General features: G+C 36.2%; 1 protein-coding gene across 4 annotated transcripts in view; it reads left to right on the top strand.

The window, feature by feature from the left end:
- TAX1BP1 (Tax1 binding protein 1) overlaps nucleotides 1-20402 on the top strand; it is a 62105-nt gene that overhangs the window by 19530 nt on the left and 22173 nt on the right. For 2 of the 4 annotated variants that reach the window (XM_026841957.1, XM_026841959.1), the window contains 6 exons: nucleotides 1557-1744; nucleotides 3331-3489; nucleotides 14271-14419; nucleotides 14558-14648; nucleotides 15916-16101; nucleotides 19501-19728. In XM_026841957.1, the coding sequence (XP_026697758.1) occupies nucleotides 1557-1744; nucleotides 3331-3489; nucleotides 14271-14419; nucleotides 14558-14648; nucleotides 15916-16101; nucleotides 19501-19728 (1001 nt within the window). The remainder of the gene's footprint in view (nucleotides 1-1556; nucleotides 1745-3330; nucleotides 3490-14270; nucleotides 14420-14557; nucleotides 14649-15915; nucleotides 16102-19500; nucleotides 19729-20402) is intronic. The other 2 variants (XM_026841958.1, XM_026841960.1) reach the window with 2 other exon arrangements.

Raw genomic sequence — 20402 nt, 5'->3', positions numbered from 1 at the left:
AGGCATGCTTTACATTTTTTTTTTTTTTTTTTTTTATGATCAAGTAGGTGTGCTGGAAGAAAATAATCAGGAATCTCTTCTCTTCAGTGTATATTAGATACAAGAAAAAAGCCTTTAAGTAGTTTTAAAATCATTTTGTCTCAACCAATATTAAAACTTGCTGGAGCTGCAAAGATTGTTCTGAATTAATTTCTACATAGTGTCACTGTATTTAAGCATTGAGTCAGGTAAACTGAACTGCAGTGCTATATATGAAAGTTTAGTCAGGTCCAAAAGCACAGAATCCTGACGTTTTGAGATTAAGATACTATTGCCTGAGCTACAATTAATAAAGACTGATGGAAACATGAAATGCTTGATACAAGTGCTGTCCATATATTAATAGCACATGTAACATTTTACCGTTTGTAAGAAAACCAGCTAAGAGTATTGGGAAAAGTCTTCCAGGAATAGGGAATAAAAGTTGGTGAATAGAAATTAATGGTAAAATTGGAAAGGGAGCAGACTGAATTGTGGTGAACTATGAACAGAAATGGGTGACACCACCTGCTGGATTGAACATTGGGTTAGAATTTATGATGCTAATATCATCCTCAAGCTGGCTAGGGTATCTGATAATTAGGTGTTCTGAGTAAAATCAATTGTTTTTCTAATCATTAAACTGGTTAAGGTGTGGTTTCTTGCATTTACTAATACAGGTGAAAATACCATTACTTCTGGAAATGAAACATTCACAGATATTACCAGGTGAATCCAGGTGATGCAAGAGGCTTGATATTGAAGCTTTAGTGCACAACAGTTTAGTTGAATAGTCACACAGAAATTCTTCTGAAATAATTTTCTGGCAGCACACAGTATTATATAGCTATAAGAAAGATGACTTATTCTTACTTGGCAAAGTCTAGAAGAATTTTGTTTTCAATTAAAAAAAAAAGCTCTTTGTTAAACTCCTCCTGCCCCTCTCTCCATACTTGCAGCTTGTTAATGTTGTATCATCCATGCAGAGCATTCCCGTGCTTTGGCATTTAAAAATAGCAAAAGTAAATTGTGGTTACTCCACAAAGAACATGAAAAAAATGAATCGTGGTAAAGTTGCAGATGTCTTGTTACTCTTGCATGTTACTCTGCCTTTGTCTGTTGTCTTTGGTTCTATAGGTATTCCAAGGCCAAAAAATTGCTTACCCTTTTTTTCTGTGATTGCATAACAGTTACATAATAATGTGGTACTGATCTAGCTTCAGGGCGTCTGATTGCTGATGATTCTATTTGTTTCGTAAATATGTAAACAGCAGCTGTTACCGAATGTATGTAAGGTGATGTGTATGTACAGCACCTATTAACCAACACTGTTTTGCCATTTATCTTAAAAGCTAGGAGAAATTGTTGGGGGATGAAAGTTACTAAATAGGATGACTTTTCCTTTCTGCTGTTTTGATGATTTATCTGTGCCTTACTGAGGGTAATGAGCATGAAATTTGTAAGACAGACAGGATCTGATAATCTCTTTCCAGATGGAGGCTTGTGTGTTTGTCAAATATGAATTTATTTTTTGATAGGATATTATTTACCAAATGATGATGGAGAATTTTACCAGTTCTGTTACGTGACTCATAAAGGAGAAATCCGTGGAGCAAGCACACCTTTCCAGTTTCGTACCTCTTCCCCTGTTGAAGAATTGCTTACTATGGAAGATGAAGGAAACTCTGATATGTTAGTGGTGACCACAAAAGCTGGACTACTTGAGGTTTGATTCAACATTCTTAAAATGTTATCTTTTTTTTTTATATATACACATATTCACAGGTAGGAGGAAAAAACCCTGTGTATGTGTGATGTGTATATTTCTGGCTTGTTCTCCAATATTTGATTGGAGCTAGAACGTTTGCAGGTTAAATGAGTAAAGATTTTAAACTGCTTACAGCACTAAGCATAGACTGGGAAACCGTAAGAGAACAGATAGTTGCCCATCTCTCCCATCTGTACTCTCCAACTAAATGGAGGGGGGAAGACACCCTTTGTGTGAAATGGTGCTTGTAAGGAAAAAAAAAATAACAGAACCAGTATACTTTTATTTGTGCACAACTGAAGAGCCCTGGAAACTAGGCTATATAATGGCAGGTGCCTAAGTATATTAGAATAGCTCTTGTTTTATTTAAAGCAGTGTCCTATGTGTCATGTTCTTTGCTAGATGGATGTGGTTAGACTTGTATGCTTACATCCAGAGTCAAGATGTTTCCATTTGCTTGTTGATATTTTGTAGGCTGAAAACTATTTAAGAAACCCCCAACCAACCAAAAAAACCCAAAAAACTGCCAACCCCAAACCAAACCAACTTGATTACATGAGTTGCTTATTGGAAAATTGCTCAGTACAGTTTCCTTACCTTGCGGTCAGGTGTTATCCTTTTGTCAGTTGTCTCTAGGCACATACATGCATGTATTCAATTTACAGTTTTCAAAATTTAGGGATAAGAGACAGTACAGAGATTTATCTGGGTTATTCTTGCTTTTCAGATATGTACTTGTAGTACTAAAATTAAAGGAAAAGAATTTTTGAAATGTTTTTGATTATCTTGGTTCGTTGAGTCATAGAATGGTTTGGGTTGGAGGGGACCCTTAAAGGTCATCTAGTCCAACCCTCCTGCAGTAAGCTGAGAAATCTTAACTAGATCAGGTTGTTCAGAGCCCAGTCCAGCCTGACCTTGAAGTTTCCAGGGATGAAGCTTCTACCACCTCTTTGGGCAATCCAGGGTTGCACCACCCTCATAGTAAAAAATGTCTTTCTTATATCTAGTCTGAATTTACCCTCTTTTTTGTCCTGTTGCTACAGGCCCTACTAAAAAGTTTGTCCCCATCTTTCTTATAAGCCCCCTTTAAGTATTGAAAGGACTCAGTTCATATGCCAGTCCTTGCTTTTGGCTGTGTGTGTTCTTTTTTTTTTTTTTTTTTTTAAATTCCTCAAACGTTGCTTTAGAATGTGTGTGTTTGTGTCTCTCTACACTCAGCAGCCATTTTTTCACCAAGCTGTCATTATCATAATTAGCTCTTCCATAGTTTCTGTCACTTGGGAACAGTAAAGGCACTTAAGGAGGGAAAACTTGAGTATAAATCAAGACACTGCAAAGTGTGCTGTCTAATGGTAATGCAGTGCTGTTCAGTTAAAGCAGTGAAACTTCAGAAATCTGGGAATAAGGGGAAAATTGTAAAATAACCTAGGCAGGACACACATTTTTTTGTTTCCACTCTAACAACGGAATAATTTGTTAACCACTTATTTGGTAGGATTGCAGGGGAGAAAAATTACCAAACACAAATGTTTTTGTTTTTACAGTTTAAAATTGAAAAAATTATAAAAGAAAAAGAAGAGCTATTAAAGGTGACTTCTGTTCTGGAAAAGGAAACGGCACAACTCAGAGATCAGGTTGAAAGACTGGAAAAAGAACTTAACCATGAAAAGCAGAGATGTGACCAACTGCAAACAGAGCAAAAGGTTAGTTGTTTAACTGATTAAAGCTGACTCACAATGTCTGTAATCCTCCTTTTTCAAGAACCAGTTAAACTGTGAAAATCAGCTATCAAAACCCCTCAGCAGTTAGATAGACATTTACACTAGAATAGGTCAGTTCCTATTAACCTCCTGCCACTGTTTCTTTTATGTTGTAAAATGGTTAAAATATTTAAACCTTTTGGTACCAGACTTGGTAAAATAATCGATGACAACTGTTAGCAGATGTTTGACATTTTAGCTGTGCAGTTCATAGTGGAAAGTAGTTGGTAGTTTAAAGTTTGCTTATATTAACTTAAAATGGAGGAAGACTTTCCAAAAAACTCCCATTAAGGGATAACTGTATAGGACACAGGGTATTGAAAATGGTAAAAAAGCTTTGGTATTAAAAGCAAAGATCAAGACTTAACAGAGAATAGTACTGCCAGGGCATTTAAAGAGTAAAGAGTAACTAGTCACTCTACAAAGGTCTGAAGATTTTCAAAGGGAAAAGAAGCACAAACCTAAAAATCAACTTACAGTGTTAATTGATAGTGGAAATAAAAATCTAAACCAAAGCAAGCTTAATTTGGAATTCTGTATATGGTGAGGAGGAAATCTAATATAAAAACACAAGAAACTTGGACCTAATCTATTTTTAAACTGCTGTTTTTTTAAAAAACAACTTTTAGGGGAAGATTAAAAACATGTGGGAGGGAGGTGGTGACATGGACAAATTTGGAGTAATGAAGCCTATATAATCTAGCTGTGGACAGCAGTTAATAGGCTATTTCTGAGTACTAGTATGTATATGTCAACAGTTCTGCGTGGTACACCTTTAATAGGAATTTGTTGAGGGAATTTGAAACTTGAAGCTTTGTAGTTTACTGTTGAACAGTGGTAGTGAAATGGACTAGAATGAGTAAGAAAAAAAGATCTTTTGTAGAAAACCCTTTTTTCTAAATAAAAGAATGATTTTAATTTCAAGTAGATGGGAAGATAGCGTAAATCAATGCGATGAGAATAAAAGACTTAAAAGTAGGCATTTCATGGATATGCAGAATCATAAGCTTGCTGAATAAATCTGAATAAGCTACATTAGATACCTTTCACTATCACTTGAGGTTCTCATTTAAAGAAAGGTTTGAAAGTAAAACTGTCAGTTCTAATCAATGTTAGCTTTACAATGCCATTTTAGAACAATCTGTCAGATGGGATTTTGACAGCTGTCCAGCAAGTTAGACTCTATAGGAACAAAAAAGTCTCGATACTTTCTTACATTTTACTGTAACTTTCTATAATCAGAAACAGTTTTGCCTTTTAGATATCAGAACTTAGCAATTAGAATTTAATTTCAGCAATGTTTGTGGGTTTTTTGTTTTGGCCTTGTTTTGTTGAAGTTCTGATGCAGTGTGAAGAACTCACCTGTGTTTAGCTGAGTTGTAACTAGACATCTAATCTGAGGCTGATGCAGCTCTTCACCTGTCTAGAGTGCTATATAAGTTCTATAACTCATGCAATTATTTTTTTTCTCAGGTCTTTGACACTGTCTTATTATACATCTTTTATGTTCTATTCTCTGTTTTTTCACTTGTTTAAAAAAAAAGCAAATCTGCTGAGTTGAAAAGCCTTCCATTTGTCCATATACATAAGCAGAATATAAATTGGGTGTTAGTTTTGACAATTAAACAAGCATCTACTAAATCGGGTGCAATAATTTAACTTTTTCATCATAAAGTTTAGTAAACCATACTTTAGGTACAGCTTTCTCTCTTAAAAGTTTCCAGTTTTAAACATGAGTTCCCTTCTTGCTCTCCTTGTCTCTCTACCACAACAGCAGTTGGTCAAGTGATTATATGATTTATCATTGCTGGGAACATGTACAGTGTGTTAATAGATTGATTTGAAGATTCCTGAGCAGCAGTTATGCAGTGCTCAGTTGGACTACAGTACCTAGGTTTTATTTTCCTTGTGGTTTGTTTAAAAAATCCCAGCCAAAAAAACAACAAAGGAACTCCTGCCCCCAACAGCAACTACCAAAACAAATGCTCCAAAACCACTCCCCCCCCCCAACCCCCCAGCTTATCTAGTCAGCTTCATGTGATGTAACTTACTGGCAATAAACCTAAACAGTGCATTAACTTGGATGTTTTTATGTGAGACTACAAGGGATAACCTTGAAAGGCTAGGTAATCAAAATATATTTGTATTTTATTTAACAGTGGAATCTTCACCTGTGCTTAGGAGCTACGTTGTTTTGGTTTGGCTTGTTGTTTTTTTGCCTATAAGTTACAGACTGATTGTTTTAACTAAGTAATTCTGTGGGTTTTTTATTCTTTTGTTCCTAGTGCTCTTTTCTCACAAACAGATGGATTTTTATTTATACTCTAAACTTTTGATACATAAATAGGTAAAAAGTGGAGTTTATGAATTTAAGATTTCTGTTTTTAAAAATGTTTAACTTAATAGAACTCCTTAAACCTTTACTTAAATATTTCAATATACTTTAGAGCATATCAGGCTAAAGAAATTAATTAATGAAACAAAATAGCCCATATAAGAAAATATAATTATTGTAAACAGTACATGCCAATACCTTTGTAGTCTGAAGAAACTGTAAGTGATGGAAATCTTTATTTCTGTTAAAAATAAAGCTAAGCTACATTTAACCCCTGCACAGTATTAAAAATAAACTAATTTTTTGCACAGATAATATTTCTGCTTGTCCAAAGAGCCCTCTAAAAACAAAGTTGTGCAAAATACTGTATTTAAAAAGCAGCACTTGCATGAGCAAAGGAGGTGGATACACTTGTACAGACACATGCATTTGATTCTAATTGTGTGCAGAGTTCTTTATGCTACTAATGTATCGGGAAGTACTATTTGTTTATTACCGCTTGTATTGTGCTAAGGGGGCCCTGAAGTTATTAACCCCTTTATACAAAATACTTGCAATCTGCCCCTTTTCTAAAAATCTTACTCGGTTTCTGTGGAGCAAATGATACGGGTATCTGACTTGTGTCTTTGTCTTCTGATCAAATACATTATTTAACCTACCTTGTATTTTTATAATTGAACAGAACATATATGGTGTGGTTAGGAGTCATAGTATATAAGTTACCTTACTGTGGTACGGTGTATCAAGCAGGAAGTAGATTAATGATGGAAAAGCTCTGTATTTTGCTAAAACATGGTTTTCTTAATCCCTTTTTATTCATGTTTATTTGTATGCCTTTAGGCTACTTTCCTCTTTTAGTTACTGATTTTTATCAGTCCTTTGTTTTCATAAATAGCTCAGGAGTAGTTTGTATAATTGCGAAATGTCTGTAGAAACACTGATTTCTTAATATTGACAGGATAGTTGTTGACAGATAATGTCACACCTATATCCCAATCACTGTTTCCCTCCCACTCTTAATTATTTGATCTCTGTTTCCTACCTAGAATTCTGGGCAGTGGAAGTATTGTTTTCTCTTGTCACTTTTTGCCGAGTTGGGCTGCCTTTAGAGGCTCTTTGGGGAAAATGTTAAGGAAGAAACTATCTTAAAAGTAGGTCAATCTTTAAGAACATAGCATACTAAACAATCTATTCGGGTGTAATACAATGTGTTCCATGAAATTTGAATATTGGGCTCTGCCAGTTTTTAAGTGGTGAAGAGATTCCCATTTTACTGAGTTTTTAAAACAGGTGAGTTCCAGTGTTTGTAGCACTTCAGACTGTAATGGCCACAACATACTAGAGATTTGACTTTTCCTACAGTGACCTTACTGCTCAGGAGATACACAGTCGTTGCCTTCTTACAAGATAGCCATCTCATTTCCTACCAAAGATAGGTGGAACAAATGCATTCAAGACATAAAGTGATAATGTGCTGTTAGAGTTGTTGAAACAGCTTCTAATGGCATGTTACAACACTCTTGTCTATAAAAGCTTCTATTTGTTTAGGTTTGTGGATGGGGGTTTTCTTTTAGTATTTTATCACAGGGGAGTAAAATATCTGTATTTTTATTTGTATTCAATGCAGTAATGGCTCTGCAGAATAGTTTTCTCAGGTTGTCATTGCCACCATCACAGAAAAATAATATTTTCAAGATGCACAGCTCTGTGCTGGTTAGTGTTTGTGCTCAGGGAATGTGCTCTACAGCCCCACAGTTTCTAGTGCACACTTTGTATGTTATGACTATTATTACTATTAAGTTGTGTTACTTAACCCATCTTGTCAGAGCTTAAGGTATTGTAGAACTTGGGACAAATTCAGTCTTTATTACTTTTAGGTTGATCTTTTCTCTCATCCAATGGCAGCTTAATGCAGTATGTAGTTCTTCTGACAAGACCAGTTTAGGGAGAGGATAAGTGAATTGCCTGTTCTCCCCTTTCTTCTCCTGCACTTCAAGTAGCACACTCGTTTTAGTCCTCTGAAAAGGGCTGTGTTTTCAGTTACAGGAAAACTTAGTATTCCTCTGTAGCATTTTTCATGCTGGTTAAACCATTTCTACTTCCCGCCCCAATAACATTAAATTAGCTCTTAAAGAATGTGAAGATTTAACTTAATCTGCTGCTACTCTGTGTGAGAAATCAGAGTAAATGTGGAATTATTGTAAAGTCACATCTCTTTCTTACAGCTGCTAGTGTTTCAGAGTAAATTTGTTTTTACCAGGGTGATATTCCCTGATAGCACACTCATGCTGTATATACAGCTTGTGACTCTGCTAATATAACACTGTTAAAATAATGATGTAATTACTCACTGATTATTTTACTTAATAAGATGACATGTGATGCATGGTCTCCAGAATTGTTTCAGGTTGCTTTCAGGATTGCAGCTTTTCCTTTGGCTTCCTACTGGGATAACTTGTTCACTGGTACATACTGTATATTGAGTCACATTAGTAAGCTGCTTTTATTTGAATATATTTTAATTTTGGAAAAATCAAAGAGCATTGAATCAAACACTGAGTGTGTTTTTATCTAGAAAATAATAATACAGGTATTTCTGATCTTGATCTTATGCATTATGAATATAAAAAGATATACCTGTGTAAATAAAAAGAATGCATGCTTTTTGGTCTTACATGTTCCCATTTCTGTGTGTGCTTAATCTGTGTGTAAGCTCTCTAGCAGCAGTGCACTTGCCGACTGTTTAAAGATTTAATATTAACGTGCTGAACAAGAGAAACATGCCGTAGTCATTGTGTCAAGTCTTTCATCGGTTGCTCCTCTGACACTGCAGCCATTCAATTTTGTTAACACGGGTTTTGCTTCTGTAGTGAGCAGAGCTTGCAGATGATGCTTTTGCGATCATTTGTCTCCCTCTAGTGGGAAGAGTACTTCTGAACTGATTTTTTTTTTTTAATGTTACAGTGGTGACAAGTCTTACTCCTGTGGCAGTAGTTTCCGTAAATGTTTAACTTGAGTCAGAAGTAACAGATTTGTGGATTACCAGCTTGCTCTTTGATCCTGTGAACATTTGAATAGGGTTTCTGTTACATTAGCATAAACTGAGACAGAAGTGAATATACTGACTCGATAAACTTGTTCTTTCATGCTTTTTGAAAGTTTAGTTCACCATTTAACTTTTTAAAAGTGGACTAATTCATCTATCTGATGGGGAGTTTTAATAGGCCATCCATCTAAATCCAAATTCGACTGGCAGATTTTAGCTGCACAGTAGTGTTATTCATTGGAGAGTTTTATTCAAATATCAGAGATTCATTTAAGTTGTCGTTGCATGCCATTTTATAAGGAGAATTTCTCTGGTTAGATAGTGGAAAAAATGCTGTTGTGCAGTGTGATATGTCAGTGATGCAAGTGCCTAGTTCAGACTGCACGCATAAAAGTAAGGGAATTAACTGTTTTTTCAGTGCCTCTTTAAATCAAGCTATTTTGATACTGGTTTATGTATGTTGCATGTGAGAAAAATCTGATGATCAGGGAGATGTGTTGTTTTTAAAACAAAACAAGAAAACCCCCAAAAAGCACAACCAAAAAACTACTCCCAACCCAAAACCACAAAACCCCACACAGAACCCCGTAAGCTTCATGGAAATAGTGATTTAAAGATACAAATGAAATACTCAGAATTGCTCAGGTTGGCACCAGCAGTTATAGAACCCAAGGGTGCTTTAAACATCCTGTGAAGAGAAAACCCTCTTTTATTGTTTTAGTGACTGTTACGTGTATGAATATTTCCTAAACTGTTTAATTGAATTTTATTTCACTGGATAATTAAACAAATTCGTTTGAGATGTGAATGCATAATTTGAAGTGCAAAAGGAGTGACTCTTTGCAAAAGTGATAGTTTATAGTCAAATTATAAGATGTTTTAAGAAATTAACATTCTGCAATATAGATGCAAGCGGCAGAGTTGCAGTGTATGTAAATACTTCAGCTGTCTCCTGCAAAAACTTGTACATCTGTAGTCTTCATGACAGTAATTGGGCAACTGATGCTACTTAGATGAACTTTTACAGTTAGCCTTAGTTTTGTAGAGTTTGGATCTGTTTAATGATGTTAGTTGAAAAGATTAACACGATTAAATTACTACCGCTGTGATATTTTAGTTTTTTGGAATAGAGAGACTTCAGAGGTTTTAGAGTAGTATTTCTATTCTCAGCCATAGTCACAAAGATAATAGTTCAGCTTCATTGAGTTTGTTTGGAATTGGTTTACTGTTTTACTTTACCAAATGCTTAGATTTCATTAGAAAGAAAAATGACGTGAGGTTTCCTTTCAGAACGTTCAGGCCCTGTGTTATGAGCACACTCAGATTTTGCAGTGGCTGCAAATACTATGTTGTGTTCATAATTTCTCCTTGAATTCTCTTTAAATAGAGTATGGTGTCAGCCAAGTGTTTTACATGATTCCATTGGAGCTGCTGTGATGTCAATGGGATAATCAAAAGGCTCCTGCAGATAATTCATCTAGATCCCCTAAATTTTCAACAGGATATGAAGAATAATGGTTCCCTTGACATTAAATTATACCCAGATAAATCAATCCAGATGAAAGGTGCTGCTACTTTTTTCTTCATTTTTTTTTAAGTTGCCTTGTATTGGGGAATTGACCTCTGATTTCATTGCACAGCTCATTTTTAACCTTTCTTTTTTTGTTACAATGTATGCATTCTGTAAAAAGTAAAATGAAGATTGCAAATATGAGCCATTAATCAAAGGTGAATGCTTTAGGTGTGGAATGGCTTTTAAAAAGTGGGTAGGGAGTTTTACATGTTATGAAAATGGAAGATGACGCATAAAAAGCCCTGCTGCCTGTTGCCATACTGCAAGATGTCACAGCTGCAAATAGGCTTGGGTTGTATTTTTCAAGTTTTTTATTCTGTCTGCTGTCTGCTGGATCTCTCTGTGCCTTAAGTATGTTTGAAAAATATGTTGTATGTGTTGATTCACAGGAAGAGATGTCTGTGCTACTGTGCCATTAACTGAACTGTACTCTGAACTGGTTTAGTGGTGTATGCATTAGAAGTAAGAAATAAGTAGGGAAAACATTTTGTTGTTCATTGTTGAGCGTAGAGATTTTTGACATAGTTTCTGTTATAAAAATGAGAATCTAGAAACTTTATGGCTATTCCATTCTCAAAGGAACGATTATCAGCCCTTTTGCAGCAGAAGTTTAATAAATAGTTTTTAAAGATGTTTCAAGGAAGAGCACATGTATTCTGCATATCCTTTAGATAGAGTTTATAATAGCTGTATGAGTTTTCAATCAGTGTATTTATGATTAGGTTACACAAACCTAAAGCAAATGATTTATAATGCGGAACATTTTGACATAAAAAGTCTGGTTTTTTGGAAGCTGTAAACAAATCCCTTTAGGTGTAATGGCAGTTCTTTGCAGGGGGAGGACAGTTCATGTGATTACAATAAAATTATTTAAAAAAAAATCAGTGTTAAATCTTTTGCCATTTTAGAATAGCAATAAAGATTTTAGTGCCCCTTCTTGTTCCCTGTCTGAAGGTACATCAAAATTTTCAAAGTGGAGTTTTGATTCTGGGGAAAATAGATTCAGTTGACAACTACATTAAATTTTCTTTGGTTTATTTCACTAGTGAGACCCCTAGTAGTTACAGGAATTTTTGTTTTGGTAGCTTTTTGTTTTGTACCAGTGAAGCTGACAAGTAATTTCTGGCTGTTTATTCTGGCCTTTGTGGTGCATGCAGTTTGCTTCTACCCACAAGGGTGTTGCAACTTTAGGGAGGGGGATGGGGGGAGCTGCATTTGTAAATGGATTAAAAATACAATCCAGAGTAAAAATAACCTTGAAATTGTTAGGTGTTTTAAAACCAATTTACTAAAATGATTCACTCTCTTGCTGTGATTTTCTTTCTGTTAAGAAAGTGGGGGGAAAGGTATAATAATTGTCGATGTACCAGATAAATTATTGATAATTGCAGAGAGTAATTATCTTTTTTGTAATAGAGGTTGTACATATAGTTGATGTGTTTATTATATTCGTCCCCTTTAGACTCCTTCTAAAACACAGTTGCTTTCTACCTGTAAAATAGTCTAAGAGCACTCATTTTAAATTTTACAGGCTCTGAAACTGCTGTAACCGGAGTGTATGGGCCTAGGATTGCAGCATCTAAATTGAATTGCTAAGAATTCTGTAAAATAACAAGTCGTCTCTAAAAATTAATCCTTTTTTTCTTTCAAAACTGTGGGCTTTAGTTGTATCTAAGCAAGTTTATTAGGTGAGAATCTGTTAAGTATGGAACTTTTACATTTTAATACCATGTCCCTTTAGAATAACTAGCAAAGCAGCATCAATTGTAATTCTGTTTGTGGAGTGAATTTTTTTCAGGCTATTAATTCCTTTTAATATATGTTACTTTTGGCAGCCTGTTTGAACTGTTTGTACAGTTTGTATATATAGTGTATCAGATTAAATTCTTTTGAAGGCACTTGGGTTACAACAGTTACAGTTATACCAAAGTGGTGTTTAGAGAAAACACAGATATGCATTGAAATAGACTTTTTACTATGCTAGACTTTCAAAACAGGGGCAAGTAATTAGTCTCCACTGCACTAGGGAAGGACAAGCAGTTAGAATGTGTGTTGTTGCTGCTAGTTACATACAAGTTTTACTTGGAATACTGACTTTAATTAAAATATCCTGTGTTCATTACCCTAAGTACGTATACTTTTGGTTGCAGGAAACTGATAGGTCTTCAAAACTAAAGACGTTATGAAAATTGTGGCTCTTTATTTCCAATGCTTTTTCAGAAAAGATGGTACACTCATCATCCCTTGAAATTGTTTATTATATTAAGCCACATAATAAAGACATGTAGAGCTTAAATAGTTGTACTAGTGCTCTTTTTATAGCATATGTAACAAGAATAAAAAACTCAGTGCTGGTGTAGTGTTTAGGAAGCAATTGAGTCATCATTACATTTGCCACCCCTCACAATTCAACACCCCCTACCCCCCCCCTCCAAAAAAATCATAATGCCCAAACTTCTGTTTAGTTGCTTGTAAAAGCGGGGCTTAATTACACTTGGAAACAGTGTATTTTGACAATTAATGAGTAAAACCAGTCCTCATTATATTTTATTGTACTTAAAACATTGTTAGTTAGGTTGGAATCTGGCCAGTAGGGGTTCTTTGTAAACTCTGGCTGTGTTTTTCTTGATGTAACAGCATGGACTTGTTGTTTCAGGGCATTAAGCTTTGTTTAAAAATGAATAGATGAACTAGTGCTTTAATTTTCCAAATGTCAAGCAGAAAGACAACTTGTACCTTAATATCAGCACAAACAGTGTAAGTCACGCTGTAGTCAGCATGTTGGTCAGTCTGTCTTGACCTTGTTTACAGTTTGATTCATACCACTCGTGCTTGATACTAAGCTGAACTCTATTGAGTTTTGATATCAGAAATAGTAGCATATTGTCTCAGTATGTGTGTTCTACTTTAGTGTTACTAATTTATTTTCTCAAGATAGTGTTATACTGAAAAGAGTGTTTTTCTGGATTATTTAAGATTACCTCACTTTAAATGCTCATTTTTCTGTGATGGACATGACTTTTAGCTGTCCACTGCCTTAGAATGTTATGGACATTATTGTCATCAGATAATGAATGTGATACTTAACAGGGGCTTCCCATTTTGCATCTGTCAGTTTTCTGACAAAGGAATCTGTTTTGGGTGTTGTCATCATCTGTCTTGGCTTCCAATATCCAAGACATAAATCCCGCAATTGTTTCATTAGCTTCCATGAGCTTTGTGAGGCCCCTCCATATGTTCCAGATAGGAGAATGTGGTGTAGTAATTATCTCTTCATCAGGAGTTCTTCAGGTTTGGGTTTGTTTTTATTTTTTAATCCTTTTGCCTGCAGTTGTCTTTACTGTAACTTGCTTGAGTGGTGTAACTATCTGGTCAAATGCAAACCCACCTTTTTAAGTAAAAGAAATTAAATTTAAGTAAAACAGAAATAGAAGTTCTTAATGTTTTCCAAGATAGGCAGTCGATGGTTAGTTTGCGGAAAGGACATGGGCAAAAGATGAAATACAGCTTTGTTTTACACTCTGAAGTATATGTAGTTTCTGTGTAACTGAATGCCTGCACCAGAACTTCTTATTGACTCATATTAACCACACATAGCAAGTTTAATATAATTTTATATATTCAAAATATATATACTTGAAATGGGCTTGTCATACATTTTAAGGAAGAGAAGAAATCTAATGACAATATTTTAGCATAAATTCAAATAGTGTCTTGTAGTTTTGAAGATACACTTTCTTAAATTATACCTATTTGCAACTTTTTCAAAGAACAATGTTCAAGCATCAGAAGCTCTTAAAACTGAAATTGATGATTTGAAGAAGAAGCATGATGAAGCTGCTTCAAAAGTTCTCCAGCTTGAAGAAGATATCATGACTGTTACTCAAAAAGCCATTGCAAAAGAAACTGAGTTAGACAGGTATTTAAGTAATTTTGTTCCTTACCTTCCTTATTTTACTGTTTTTTTTAACATAGGTCCTTTTTTAAAAAACTTACAATTTTTGATGGTTGCATTGGTTTTCTGTATTAATAGTTCTGTAATTTGTCAATGTCTTAGTCTGAAGGACAAACTGAAGAAAGTGGTGCTTGAGAAGGAGCAACTTGAATGTGTGTTAAAGACAGAAAAGGATGAAAAAGAACTTTATAAGGTAACTTTATTCCTTGTATGTGTATACACGGAAATGAAGTGGTTTGAAATAAAGGTAATAATGTTTTATAGAGAAGTTTGATAAATTGAATTTGTTAAGGAAAAGAGGAAATGGTCAACTTCTGTGAACAGATTTTTAAGACAGTTATAGATGTTCTCATATAAAAATAAATAAGAAAAATAGCATCTGAATTCATCCCATGGTATAAAAAGTTCTATAAGCAGAATGGATCACCAGTTTGTTAAAATGCAGGCATAGTAACAAAAACCAATAGATGCTAGCGAGGAAGTTCTTTAGTTATACAGTGCATCACCCAGTAACCGGTTTTCTTAACACACTTTTTCAGAAGTAAATTACCTTTTAGTCTTCTAAATTCTCACTCCAGACTGTTTTCTTGTTCCCTATTCTTGAGTCTTGTGCATAACTCTAAGAAGTTTTAGTGGGATCTATATTACATTGATTTTTGGTAGCATAGCTGATTTCTTTTGCTGGTATTGAGACGCCCCCATATTTAAAATGAGTGTTGTGTTTGTGTCATCCCCTCTGCTGGCCCATCCCCAAAAAAGGCAAAAAAAAGTTTTATATGCTAAAATAACGAAGCATTAGTGTGTTTAAAAGATATTTTGTGTTTAGAGGAAAATGTCATTGTGTGGCAGGCAGTATTAGATATACACCAGAAGTCAAAATCTCAAAACATCTCTCACAAGCATGGAAACCCTTTGCAAATAAGCAACACAAGTCTTCTAGTCTTTGAGTGGACAGTACTTGAGTACAACAGTTATCCTTTATTAGGCATAACATGATAGACTTGATGACACCTTGAAAACAGCTCTAGAGTTGTTAGTTTGCTGGCTTTGGAAATGAATATTGTTGATGTAGTCCTGTTTGCTTAGATGATTGCAAGTAGATACCACCTGAAGTTTTAATTTCTCTTTAGTTTTCTTCAGGTCATTTCTTTTTTGCTTGTCCTTAGTTATTCAGAATTTGTGAGGAGGAGTGAATTCTGAATAGCTCAGTGTGATGTGGACAGAAATCAGGGCCTTAACTTCTAGCTTTAGAGTGGAGCTGCTTTTAGATGATCAAGCTGAAAGAATTCCAGCTAGAAAATTTGTGCTGGAGGGCAGGGATATTATCAAATGTTTAATTTTTCTCTTTACCTGTTCTGTCTCAGAGATGAGTTAGAATTTAGTGAACACTTAAATGAACAGGTGAACAGTAGTTTTCATAATATGGAAGAAGAGTTTGACATTTTTTAGCATTATTACAGATACACTTGAAGAATACAGAAATAGAAAACACCAAACTAGTAAAAGAAATCCAGACGTTTAAGAATTTGGATGCAAACAAAGAAAACATGATATCGTATTATAAAGAGGAGGTTGGCAGATTACAGCTATTTATAGCTGAAAAAGAAAATATGAAGAAAGCTTTTTTGCTCTCCTCATCAAACAAGGTAAGCATTAATAATATAATTGGCCTGTTTTAAAATAAACATATCTAAGGTTATATGTGTTTGACAAGAGAAAGGAAGAAGTTGAAGGTATCCCCAGAGTATAGGCTGAGAGGCAAGAGGTGTTCTCAGGAGATGCAAAAACTGATCAAAAGAGTGAATTAGGTTTTAGTTTTGCACATTCTATGCTTGTTGAGGTCTCATGTGTTGAACTGAGATGAACTATGTTTAAAAAAATTAATAATTGTGAATTAAGTAAAAGTGGTGCACTCCTCTGAGTTGCTTTTAACTTCAAGGAAAAGGAAGGAGACTGAGGAAAAGAAAAAAGTTAACGTAGCTGTTGAGACTGCAGAGGGTGACGTAGGAGAAAAGAGGAGACACGAAAGGTGTGCTGAAGGATTTGTTAGGTGCATGTACTGTCAATATACAGTGATGTAAAACCTGAGAAGGGATACAATGCCATATAAATGGACTAAATTGAGAAATTAGCAATAAGCAGTAACAAAAACTCTTCTAAGGAGGAGTTGACTTTGGCTGTGCGGTGTGGTAGCATTGTGGTTAGCAAGCAGTGTGGTGTAGTAGGAGAGTGAAATTGCTGAAGAACTGGTGTCTGTGCTGTCTGTGGCCCAGGTGGGGGTACTTCAGACTAGTTCTAGAGTGGTGCTATGGATAGATGTATTGTGTATTTGTGTGGCAAGGTTTTGGTAGCAGGAGGGCTGTGGGGGTGGCTTCTGTGAGAAGCTGCCAGAAGCTTCCCCTGTGCCTGGCAGAGCCAGTGCCAGCTGGCTCCAAGATGGACCCACCACTTGCCAAGGCTGAGCCCGTGAGGGATGTGAGTAGCACCTCTGGGATAACATACTTAAGAAGGGGGAAAAAACTCCGCTCAACAGCTACTGAAGCTGGAGAAAGGAGTGGGAATATGTGAGGGAAACAACTCTGCAGACACCAGGGTCAGTGAAGAGGATGTGGAGGAGCTGGTCCAGGCACCAGAGCAGAGGTTCCCCTGCAGCCTGTGGTGCAGCCCCTGGTGAGGCAGCTGTGCCCTGCACCCAGGGAGGGTAACAGTGGAGCAGATCTCCACCTGCACCCCGGGGAGGACCACACGCTGGAGCAGCCCCAAAGGAGGCTGTGACCTCGTGGGAAGCCCATGCTGGAGGAGGCTCCTGGCAGGACCTGTGGCCCCATGGAGGCAGGAGCCCACGCTGGAGCAGGTTTGCTGGCAGCACTTGTGACCCCATGGGGGACCCACGCTGGAGCAGCCTGTTCCTGAAGGACTGCACCCCATGGGAGGGACCCGTGCTGGAGCAGTTTGTGAAGAACTGCAGCCTGTGGGAAGGACTCACATTTGAGGATTTTGTGGAGGACTGTCTCCTGTGGGAGGGACCTCATGGTGGAGCAGGGGAAGAGTGTGAGGAGTCCTCCCCCTGAGGAGAAAGGAGCAGCAGAGACAGTTTGCGATGAACTGATCGAACTCCTGTTCCCCATCCCTGTGTGCCACTGGGGGAAAGGTAGAGAAAATAAGGAGTGAAGTTAAGCCTGAGAAGAAGGGAGTGGTGATGGGAAGGTGTTTCTAAGATTTGATTTTACTTTTCATTATCCTGCTTTGATTGATAATAAATTATTTTTTTTTTCCTCAACTTGAGTCTCTTTTGCACGTGATGGTAAGTAGTGAATCATCTCTCTCTGTTGGCCCACAAGCCTTTCATTATGTTTTCTCTACCCTGTCTAGCTGAGGAGTGACAGAGCAGCTTTGGTGGGTACCTGGTGTCCAACCAGAGTCAACCCACCACAATTGAATACCCATTAGGTGTTTGTTCCTGAGATACATCTTCCTGTTTTGTTTAATCCAAGAGGAATGCAATTTCTGTGCCCCGGGACTTGTTCTGTCCTGTGATCTACAGTATGATAGGTAATAGTGGAATTGACTGGGAGTTCTGCTTCACAGATGTGCTCTTGATCCCAACTAGAGAGTTAATTTACACACAGCCTTTGAGGCCAGCATGAAAGTCAGATTATGCAGGTGACTTCATCTTGTGTGTCTTGCCAGTGTTCTCACAGAAAAAGCAGTCTAGGTCTCAAAAGTATAGAAGTGGCGTTAAAGTAATATGAGTTATGAATGTAAAGTTTAAGTAGAGAAGTCATGCTGTTAAGAATGGACATAGCAAGAGGGCAAAAATGACATGCTACCTTGCTTTAGGTTACAGCTTATCTTGTTTTAGTCTTTCGACTGCTCTGCAGTTTTGTTTCTGAATTACTATTGTATTTTACTTTGAAGTAAAAATGTGGGGGGGGTGTGCCAATATTGAAGCAAACAAGCATTTTATGTAATTTATTAATATGTAGTGCTTGTGATGTTTCTGGTGGGTTCATTTAACATTTTTGTCTTACAGTGTGAAACTGCAGATATTTACTGAAATATGTAACTAATGCACTGTGTTGTAAAAATAGCTTAGGGACAGGACTTTAGGGCATTTCCTATTCCATCCATCTTCATAAATGCTTACAAAAAGTATTAGTATTTCTCTGGATTTGCTGTGCTAAGTGATTATTCAAAAATTAATAAATAATGGGCTAGATAATTCCTGAATTTATGCTTAGACTCAAGAATGAGAGATGATTATGCCTTCAGGAAGCCCAGAAGCTGCAAGTAGCTTGTAGTGGCTTTGAATTTTGGTGGTTGGGTGGGTGTTTGTTTGTTTGGTTTGTTTTGTTTTAAATTTTTGGTGATCCTGGACTTCTCTGAGGAATGAGAGGTCAGTAGCACAGTGTGGTCAGTTGGCCCTTGGACTGCCCTGTGGAGCTACAGCAGTGCGGAGAGTCTTTAGTGCTGCGTGCTGCAGCTTGTTCTTCATTACGTTTTGTTCTCAGTCCCTTCTGAGAAGCTTGTTGTGCAAGATCTTAGGAAACAGAGCCGTGAGAAAAATGTCCCAAAGCTGCATTACAGTGTCTTGCATCAACCAATTATAGGCATTATAAGACCTCTTAGTCTGTTGTTACCTGCAGTGTCTTACTGTGGGATGAACTTTGGTTTTGAAGCTGGATAGCCATTTGTGCCAGTTAAGAGTTCTATGGCAATAAGAACAAAGATGTTCTGGAAAACAGAAATACTTTTTTTGGTGTATGTTTAAAACTAAAGCTGAAAATACAACAAAAATCCAGTGTGTATAAAATATTTAAATATGCCTTTATGTCACAGTGAAATATGTTTGCACACTATTGTTGGCTAAGGAGGCAAATGGGGAAAATGGTTACTTGTATACTAACCTCTTGATTTTGTGGTTTTGCTAAAGCCACCAGGAAAACTTGATTTTTCTTTCAAAAGCTTCTAATCCCTATACCAACATTTATTTAAGCTTTGAATTAAAAAATGATGGCTTCTCTTCCCTCTTTTCCCTTTTCTAGGAGGATGCAAGTATTTTAAAAGAGCAACTCCGGAAAGCTGAAGATCAGATTCAGGCTAGCAAACAAGAAGCTGTTCTAATGTCAAAAGAGCTGAGCGATGCAGTAAATGTGAGAGATAAGACAATGGCAGATCTTCACAGTGCACGTCTGGAAAATGAAAAATTGAAAAAGCAGCTTGCTGATGCTTTAGCTGAACTTAAAAAAGTCACAACTTTGAAAAATGAACAGGTAAATTGTCAGTATTTAGTACTGATGTTTATCTGTATTTATAAAATCTGTTGGAGCTAGCTTTGCTGAAGTTGGGGAATAAAATATGTTTCTGGGTGATTAGTACAAATTATTATCAAATTCACTTTTGGTACTCAAGATACTACCTTAAATCAAGTGCATGTTAGCTGATTTGGAAGGTGGGTGAGAAAGGTTTCTGTTCCTGCTTAGCACAACTCCCCTCCACATTGTTTCGCAGAATAATACAGTATTTATATTATTTTGAATCCTTAATTCTTTTACATGAGCCACAGTAGCATTAAAAATTCATTCAGATAAGAAAATTGATTGGTAGCGTTTTATTTTAAAATGTTCTTTCCTCATTGATGGATTCTTTTTTGATTCTTGTGAGTCCTTCCAATATTTGTGGTCTAAGTTAATTTGCTTTAGTATTTATAAATGTAAAAATATTAATGTCATGGAAACTGTCTTGACTTCCTTCATCTTGGATAAAAATTTAGTGAGCTAATATAAGTTTCATCATTCTGACTGAAGTGAGTTTTGTGCTGGATCTTCTGTCACTGCAACTGTATTGCATTAATTTGCTACTAGGCTTACTGTAGTGATGTAGTAGTTTGAAAAAAATACATTGAGCTGAACAGTAATTAAAATAGTGCAGTAAATACGAAGTGAAT

Source organism: Athene cunicularia (genome assembly GCF_003259725.1).
Source record: "Athene cunicularia isolate RWA chromosome 2 unlocalized genomic scaffold, athCun1 chr2_part1, whole genome shotgun sequence".
Classification (NCBI taxonomy): domain Eukaryota; kingdom Metazoa; phylum Chordata; class Aves; order Strigiformes; family Strigidae; genus Athene; species Athene cunicularia.
Note: the sequence above shows the minus strand (reverse complement) of the source record. Positions and strands in the feature narration are given on the sequence as shown.